Source organism: Lentinula edodes (genome assembly GCF_021015755.1).
Source record: "Lentinula edodes strain Le(Bin) 0899 ss11 chromosome Unknown C8R40scaffold_4, whole genome shotgun sequence".
NCBI classification, from domain to species: domain Eukaryota; kingdom Fungi; phylum Basidiomycota; class Agaricomycetes; order Agaricales; family Omphalotaceae; genus Lentinula; species Lentinula edodes.
Window position 1 is genome coordinate 988,450 of NW_025764310.1, and position 9,889 is coordinate 998,338.

Genomic DNA, 9,889 nt, shown 5'->3' on the forward strand with positions numbered 1-9,889 from the left:
ACGAGATTCGTAGGAACCACATGTTAGAATCCGAAAACGCGACATGTGAAGTTTTCAGTAGGAATTTATTCCCTACTTTCGATGAAGAATTTGTACAAAACAATCCGTATCCAGAAGCACATAGATCTTCTGAGGGTAATAGATTGGACGAATTAATTCCTTTGATTGGGAAGTACTTGTCAAACCCGACAGATGAAGTCCTGGGTGAAGTGTCGAAAGAAGAACGGATTAAATTTTTTAGATTGATTAAGAAATTTCAAGTGGACGACCAAGGAAGGTTGTACCATAGGAATACTGATCAACCTGATCAACCACAATTGGTGGTGGAAAAAGAAAAGTGTATGCATATGTTGAATAGTGCACATGATTGTTTAGGACACAAAGGAGTCTTTGCAACAAATGATTTCTTGCAGAAATGATTCTGGTGGCCTGACATATATAAAGACGTGGAATGGTATGTGAGATCATGTCAGGAGTGTCAAAATAGACAAATAAAGCTGTTGAAAGCACCTCCTACGTTGATGCATACACCTTCATTGTTTCAGAAGGTACATGTCGATACAATGATAATATCGATTCCATCTAATGGATGTAAATACATCATCCATGGAAGGGATTCACTGTCTTTGTGGTCTGAGGCCTGGGCAGTAAAACATGAAAATGCTAGAACTTTAGGTGAATGGTTCTTTGACAATATAATTTGTCGTTGGGGATGTTCTGAAGAAGTGGTGACCGATAATGCAGGTCAAATGAAAAACATGCTAGCTTGGTTAGAAGAGAAGTATGGAATTAAAGGAATAAGAATTTCCACCTACAACTCTCAAGCTAATGGAAAGATTGAAAGAGCGCATTTGGACATACGCCAGGCTTTAATTAAAGCAACTGGTGGAGATGTATCTAAATGGTTCTACTTTTTGAAAATGATACTATGGGCGGATAGAGTAACACCGAGACGTGGTCTAGGTTGTTCTCCATATTTCCTGGTAACAGGAGCTGAACCGTTGCTTCCCTTTGATATTGTGGAATCAACTTGGTTGGTGAATCCACCTAATAGAATCTTAACTAGAGATGAATTAATTGGATATCGTGCTCAAACTCTGTCGAAACATAACTCATTTATTGAGAAAGTACGACGTAGAGTAGATGCAAACAAAGTTGCAGAGTTACAAAGATTTGAACGAAAATATAGACATACAATTAAAGATTGGAATTTCAAACCAGGTCAATTGGTCCAGATTAGGAATTCTGGAATTGAAAAGAGTTTGGATAGAAAGATGTATCCAAGATATAGAGGACCTATGGTTGTAATTAGACGGACTAAGGGTGGCTCTTATATTATTGCTGAAATGGATGGAACAGTACTCAAGGAGAAGGTCGGAGCCTTCAGAGTATTGCCGCATTTTACACGAAATGAACCAATTGAATTGCCAAACAATATTGACGAACTTATCGACTTAACTGCCGAACAATTAGATTTAATGGTAGAAGACGAAGATGATTATTGGATGACACCAGAAAATGATTACATATTCGATGCCATACCGCATTTGAGACTCTCAGATACCAACTCTGACGAAGAACTCAGTGAGGAAGAGGATCAATAATTAGATTGAAACTCTAGATGATATACTGTTACAAATGGACATCATAAAATGAATGGCAATGGTAAGATGATGCATCTACTATACAGCTGTGATGGCGTAAAGACAGTGGGCATGGAATGAATGAATAAGAATAGATGAAACCATGTAAAGACAGGGAATCAACACGAAGAACTGTTTTTATAATATTTTATGGCTTTTAAACGAATGCATCTAAATGATGGTGTATCAGTTTAAATGAAAATCAATTAGATGGATTGCAGACCTAGGCGGAGACATGTCCTTTGTCTTCCATCATAGGAGTAACACCACGAGTGAATGGAGTGGTAGCTCGTTCAACGGTCTTAAGGACTGGAACAGCAATCTCTGTAGGAGTGACGACGGTGTCCTCAGAACCAGTGGTGGGAATACTCTGAGCAGTAGCAAAACTTGCATCAGAACCAGAAGAGTCTGAGCCAGAATCTTGGCGACTTTTCAGGATGCTGCAAGCTTCGTCCGCAATTACCTTGGCAATGTGGGCACGAGTTGCATAAGTCTTGACCAGGTTTGCGTTAAATTCGAATTCAGCTGCCTGAAAGTTGAGTGTAGCAGCAATGAATTTGGTACTTTGCGACTCAAGAGGAGCTGGCGGAGTATCGAGATTAGAAGATATGACTTGAGCAAGAGCATGATTGATATGCTTGCTATGGGTCACTAAAACACGAAATAAGAATCCATTTGAAACGGATTTGAACTAAATTGAATCACCTTTATCTTCAACGAGACACGACATACAGTTAGATGAAACATGACTGTTTGCGTGGCAATGAACCTTGCTGAGATGAGGAGAACCATCGTTCACAGCAGACTTTTCATCCTTATTGGATCCTTTGTTGGAACCACTAATTGGATAGGGAGTGCTGCGACGATTCTACGACATAGAATGAGTCGTGGATTCAGAACATGATACCATTTTAACTCACCTTGATAAAAGAGAGAGTAGGCTTCTGTTTGAAACTGCGTTCAGTTCCAGACACCAACTCGTCCTCGGAGGCTGAGTTCATCTGAATAAAGTTGATAAATCAAATTAATTGAGATTAGATCTGAAAATTTACCTCGACATCAGAATCGAAATGAACAGATCTAGGTTCACGTTTGACGTCACGAGAGGAAGCAAATCTAGTAGCTTTCTTTTTGGACTTCCTGATAAAACGAGAATTATTGGAACGAGTAGACGCCTTGTGATCCGAATGAACAGAATGAGCACGATCGAGGAGACGATTCCTGACGAAAGTGTTCTGAAAAGACTATTAATGTAAATGGTCACAAATAAAATTGATACATACATGAGCATCATTGGCAAAAGCCATGAACTTAAGATGTTGCTCGAAGTGAGAATCACTGACGATGTCAGGAAATAGTTTGTGCCCGAGACACAAAGTATCGATAATGCTCTGACGAGCAGTCAAGTTAGAAATCTGTCTAACATGACTACGAAGGGTAACAGGCTTTTCCTGATAATAAACCAATTAAATTGATACAAATCAATTAAATGGAATAAAGAAAACATACCAAGAGATCATGAAGATATCGGTAGACTGACGTAGGACAGAAATTGTTGCCTTGTCGGGATTGGTCATCTTCTTGCCTTTGTACGAAGCAAGTAGCTGCTGCAAAGCACCCAAATGGGGCTCTGCAACTCGAGCAACGTCGAGATCCTTCTTGTGAGGGACAGGCATGCTAGGATGAACAATGATAGATGTTGATGGAACTTTGTATGGAATGAGAGCTCAACTGAGTTCGACTAATGCAAGTCGACTTGGAACGAATGGCATATTGAAAGCCAATTAGCCTAAGCTTTTATACCGAAACAGTGAAATCAAGCTCCTGACCAAATTAGGACAACTGAGGACAGTTGGATTCTTTAGTTTGGAGGAGGAGTATATCAATTTGATTGAAAATTTACAAAAATTCAATTAGACTAATAGTTTTGCAATTAGATTGAATGGTATTGCGAACGCAGCGACCCAGAATTGATCAAAGTGATCATACAGAAGGTCAAAATATGCGGAGTGAGTAAAGAAACTGCGCTCAGAATCTGAAAGTGGAGTTGAGAATACCTCCCGATGTCATTATGATCAATGGCAAACGGAGATCAACTTGAGCACTCAGGACAACGAAAACAGCAAAGTCTTGCGGACCTGATCTCGCGTGAAAGTTCATGCCAGGATCCAGAATTGAGTCTTACTTTGAACCCCTATTCATAGGTGGAGCTCAGAGCTGGCCCGATAATTTGCAAGCACTCATTCAGATTAAAATATGAATCGAGTTGAACAGTGTATTGAGAAAACAGAAAATATATCTACTCATTCAAATTAATAAGAATGAGCAAGTGTAGCTCTTCAATCAATTTAAATGGGATCAACAAAGTATTTGTCCCAGGACTTAGTTTCACTCATTCAAATTAATATGAAGATGAGCATGAGAGCTCATAAATTGATATGTACAAGATAGCAAAAGGCTATCCACAAAAGAGCAATAGGTAAAGCTACCTACAAGAAATACAAGAAAGATACAAAAAGATATTAGATTAATAAATCTAATTAAAACGAAATGGTCTCAATTGACCGGTGGTCCTGAAAAGGTCCATAAATGAGATTTTGGGTTAAGAAACCCAGACAATAAGACCGCGAGTGGTCAGCTATAGTGAGATATATGGGCATGGAAGCCCGTCCGTGTATGACAAAATATAAATTAAATTTAAATTTAAAAAAACGACGCCCCGACGCCCAAGGAACCAGCTACGATTCAAGAGTCTGCGCTTGCTCTGCTCCCTTTTCAGGAGACAGAGTTGGCTTGGCCAAACTCTTGATCGAAGGAAGATCCAATTCCATTGGAATGGATCCCCCTACTTGGCTACTGGTGCCCTCGTCCACCGACCCCTTCTCAACTTCGTTGAGGCCTTCCAAGACCTCGGTAGCAGAATCCGGAGGAGGGGAGGACTCGACCAGGTGCCCTTTGTCATCGATATGCGCCGTTGATTCCCCGGAATGGATGCTGCGAAGCAGTTCGATCCATTCACCAGGAGTCCGATTGTCGAAGTCCAGCCCACTCAAATTGAATGGACTGGGCCAACGGAACAGAGTGGCCATAAGGGTCCACTCGTTCAAAGTAATTGGCCGACGATTGGGCTCGGCAGCCTTGAGTGCCTCTAACACAACGACGGGGTCCTCCCCTGCATTCTGCAGATCCAAGATGGATCGCAAGAAGAGGTCCTGCGTGGTGTCGAAAAGTGACCCGGTTTGTTTCAACTGATCGTTGAGGTCAGTGGCTCATCATAATGAGGTGGCTAGATCTAAATAAATCGAATGAATCAAATTAAATAAATCAAATCAAATAGAATAGAATGAACTTACTATGCGTACTGCTAGTTGAGGCCTTATGGAGCGCATTGAGCGTGTCCATAGCCAGTTCCACGTCCAAGGAACCCAAGCACTTTAAACTCCGTGAGGAGCAGGCCTGGCACTTATATCCTGGAAGAGGAGCCGAATTTGCCTCCAAATCCCCTCGAGCAAGTGCCGAAACGCAAGCTTGACTGGGAATGGAAGGCTACATGAAATAAAAGCATGATTAACAATTAAATTAAAATAAGACATTTAAAAGTAAACTCACGTCGCAAATCACCCGATTAACCTGCATCAAGTCCTGCATCGTGAAACGAGCGTTTTGAGTCTCCAAAATGGAGCCCAGCTCGACGAAGTCAGGGTTAATGGCAAGCAGGGGGTTTTCTCGGCTTAAGGCAGCGCTATTCTATTAAATTAAAAGAATTAGCATTTTGAATGAATTAAATTGAATAACAACGACTTACCCTGGCATGAGCAAATTTGGGGAAGGGAGTGAAGTTCCCAGTTGACTGCTCTGGAAGCCGGAGGCGTCCTTGAGCATCTGCCAATAGCACCGGTTGAAAGGTACTATTCGGGGAGCGCTCAGGAGCGGGCTTCACCGCAGCCTTGGGAACTCGTTTAGGAATGGACACTTGTTTAACTGAACGACGTGGCACTGAAGCTGTAATCAAATTGAATTAATAAGAGGAAATAAAATGAAGAATAAAGTCTTACCAGAAATAGAAGATGTCGTTTTTAGGCGTTTTGGAGGAGGCACAGAGTCCTCCTCCTCATCCTCATCTTCTTCCTCATCTTCAGACTCTACTTCATTGGAAGCAGAGTCGTCATCAGAAACAACTACTTGTCAGGATTTGCCTTTTGCGGTAATTGGTGTGATTTTCCTCGAACGAGGAGGAAGTCGAACCCTTTTATAAGCCATACCAGCAGAAGGGGAATTGGAGGCTTTAGAATCTTCAACTACCTTAATGGTAGTTTTGGATTTAGGCTCCTTCCTGCCCACGGGAACCTTGGTAGACAAAGAGGCTCGAGGAGCTGAACCTACAGACGGGAGCCCGCTTAAAAGCTCATTATCTGAGTCTTTTGAACGAGTAGGACGAGGTGAAGAAACTGAAAAATAAAACAAATAAAGATAAAATGAATAAATAGAATGAAATTGAGAAATCAAACTAATACTCACGAAGCGTGGAGGCATCAGCCTTGAGACCCTCGATCTCACAATTCCTTCTAAGTGCCCTAGGGGGCACCACTGGTGCTTTAGTGACCAGAGGAGGAGAGAGAGTTTCAGAAGTATTGGAAGGGGGGACGGTTGATGGATTCCCGGAAAAAACGCCTTGACCGCGTAGTGAGGCAAAGGGATCTAGATCCCTGGAAGGCACCAAACACATGATGGCGCTTCCCTCGCAAAAATGCAAACAAAACGGAATGGGAATGGCGGGGAATTGTTCAAGATTGAGGACGCCCTGTGAATCCAATTAATAAGATAAAAAGGATGGGAGAAAAAGATGTACTTACCAAACCAGGAGAACGGTGTTCAGGGGGAATTCCCCATTGCTGCTCCAAATCATCCCTCAAGAAGGCAGGGAGACTGTGAGACAAGTGCTCAGCAGTGAGAATGATATGTTCCGCAAACAAGGGACAATTTGCTCGGCCCATCCAGAAGTCGCAAAGATAAAGCTAAAAAGAAGGAGGTATTAAATGAAAATCAGAAACGAAAGAGGAAGTGAAAGATGCACCAAGAAAGGTGCCGCCTCCTCAAAAACGTTATATATTCCCTCGGATTCTGTTGGAGCCAGATCTTCAAGTAAAACTTGTAACGTTCGAATGGCCATTTGGGCCGAACAGAACAAGTCCAGGCCTGATGCTACAGACAAGGGACGTGAAGTCCCGATAGGAAAACAAAAAGGGACCAATGCGCGAGGATAAGAGAATGCTGGAAAAGTGCTGGACCCATCGTAATCCGGAGTATGCTGAGGAAGATAATCGCCAGCTTGAAGACGCCAAAAGACTGAGCTATCGAAAAACAATGGTAGCGTAGACTTGATTTGAGTGCTCGCTAAAAGGACTTGCGCCTCTAATAAAGAGGTTGGTAAACGCGTGGAAGAAGCTACAGCCCGAGTTTGACTCGAGGTTGAAGCCATTTTGAATTAATGAGATGAGAGAAAAAAGTAAAAGGGAAGAAAATGGACTTCAACGAGAAAAATTGTTGAACCCCATGCCCCGAACCAAATAAACGTATACACTGAATCAATGTGTACGTCAGAGCAGCTCTCCGTGAAATGGAAGCTCGTTCTGTGACTAGATGATGAAAAGATTGTGAAATAAAATTTCAAAATGTGATACGAATACCGAAAAAGTATTCAATTCAAATTGAGCGCTAAACTGTTACGATTTGTAGCAGGTGTGTGAATAAATGGATAAGATGAGCACTAGAAACCCATTTGAGGGCATCCAAATTGATTGGAAAGCACGGAGAAGTAGAGATCCAAACCCAGTGAATTACATTAAAAGGAGATATAGTCTTGTCGAATCAATCTAATAACAGATTGGGTATCCTTTCCCTGTACAAAACTACGAATGACCAAGGACGGTCAAATTCTTTAGTTTGGGGGGGATGACACGCCTAAATTTTGGCTAGACGTCTATGCTGTGAATTGTGACATTTTCACGTATAGATTTGTATCGAGAGGACTGTAATTGAGACCCAGATTGACAGTCAAAGTCAATACTGAATCAGTCTAATAAGTTGAAGGGACCATATACCCATACTACCACAAGTTGGTTAGTTTACCCATCCCCGATACTACCTTCGGATAACAGTCTACCTGTTTGTCAAGCAGGATTATACCAGACTCGGACTACATCCGAAGGATGACCATTCACGTATGACATACCAAGGGTATTCTTATTGGACCTTACACTGGCAGGAGTTTGGAAGAACTTACTCAAGTGACCATGAGCCGAGGATTGACTCGAAATGACTTTCTAGAACTCAGGAATTATCAAATACTCCTTCTAGAACGAGATCATGCATTAATCTAAAAGACTGCGATTTAGTCTAATAGACCAATCAAGTTGCATGGTTGAGGAAAATGACTAGTAGAACGATCAAAGTACTGCGAGGCTCCGAAGACATATCAAATGAATGTCAAAGAGTCCTGACGTAGAAAATATTGAAGAATGCAATTAAATGAATACTATGCGTAACTCCCTTGATAGAGTATAGGCACATTGGGTGTCTATTGAAAGAGAGAAGCAATTAGTTTAATCCAGATGAATCAGATTGATAGGATTAGAATCGAGGAGAGCTGATTTGCCTCCGGACGAGGTGACAAATGATCGAAGTAAGTGTTGAACAGCAATGACAGTTGAACACCATTCGAGTCATTCTCCAAAACAATTCAATTAAATGAATAACGAAGTACCTACCTATGTTTGGAGGTATACTTGAATCTTGGAACCATTATGGACCAAATAAGGACATGTAGATTCAAATTAAATGGTATCTGACCGAGTGTAGAAGTTTCCTTGTGGTTCCGAACGTTTATTGTATTAAATTAATTGTACTGGGCGACTCTATATTCTGTATGTATAAATAGCGATCCGATGTATCTGGAATACAAGTGATTTTGGGACGACGTTGCAGTGCTAATCCGTAAAAAGGAAAGACACACTCCTGCCAGACTGAAACCTCTTCGCTAGCAGCCATTCGGGCCCAGCACTTGTGAGTATAGGAACATTGTGTTCTGCTCCTTGTGACTGCGAGAAGTATATCCAGTTGTTGGGTATTCTTCGAACTTAGGATCAGTCGTTGGTCTTAAGGGCAAATCATGCTGTGTGGTTGTGCCAGCACATAGTTCTAGCCCTCCGTAGGGGTCTGTGTGTTTCGGTTCTAATTTACTTTGATTCAAACCCCCAATTCTTGATATACCCATATGAATACAATCAAAGCACAAATCGTGCTGAACCTACCTTGATCAAAGGAATATATTGAATCCTTAGAACAATTCAAATTGATTGATTAAAGCTTCTTACTTAGCTCTCAAAGCTTTGCGGAACCTTTGCCAACGCTACCCCTTGCTATTAAATAAATTTGATAGCAGTGAACTCGCATATTGTGTATTAGATTGGTTGGTTGGAGTGCCCATTAGATTCCTTCCTTTCTCTTTCACACAAAAACGAGGCAAGCTCGTTATCGTGCAGAGCAGGGGGGGTGTTAGAGTCTACCTCCGCACCACATACGCACAGTCCACAGCTTTGACCATTCATTTTGCTTCTGTCCAATTACATATACACTGTACAGTTTATAAGCCACCAGCGGACGGAGGATGGGGGGCTCACTCAGTTGTTTTACATCCAACTGAGGTGAGCCCCATACCATGCTCATGACATATAGTGTATTTACTATCTGACAAATACCAAATATAGTTGTTTTACATCCAACTGAGAGTATTTACTATCTGACATATTGCAGTTCTTGAGGCCAACTTGCTCCCTTTCCTTGCCAAACTTCCACCTCATCACCCAGATAATTTCTTCTTCCAGCAAGACAATGACAGTAAACACAAGTCAAAAAAGACCATGAAATGGTTCAGCAAACACTTTACTACCATTCTTCCTTGGCCCGCCAACTCTTCTGACCTCTCCCCCATCGAGAATGCTTGGCATGAAGTCCAGCACCGTGTCCGCCTACAAAACCCAAATCTTCTCAATTCCAATCAGTATTTCGATGCTATCAAGGCTGAATGGGGTCTGAGGACTTTCAGGTGTATGCTCGGCACTTGTATTAGTCATTCCCTCGCCGCCTGGTTGCTCTGCGCGAGAATGATTTCACGTGGATTGGTTATTGACAGATAGTGGAAATTCTTGTTTTGTGTGGCTTTTCTTGGTGATAATCATGTATTATAT

The 9,889-nt window shown here is 41.7% G+C and overlaps 1 protein-coding gene across 1 annotated transcript; it reads left to right on the forward strand.

Annotated features, from left to right (window-relative positions):
* Positions 1–9,365: 9,365 nt before the first annotated feature.
* On the forward strand, positions 9,366–9,838 carry C8R40DRAFT_1245731 (uncharacterized protein; the record flags this gene model as incomplete). The annotated part of the gene is made up of 1 exon (XM_046233626.1): positions 9,366–9,838. The coding sequence occupies exon 1, from the start codon at positions 9,563–9,565 to the stop codon at positions 9,836–9,838; it is 276 nt and encodes a 91-aa protein (XP_046090540.1). The 5' UTR covers positions 9,366–9,562.
* Positions 9,839–9,889: the final 51 nt, after the last annotated feature.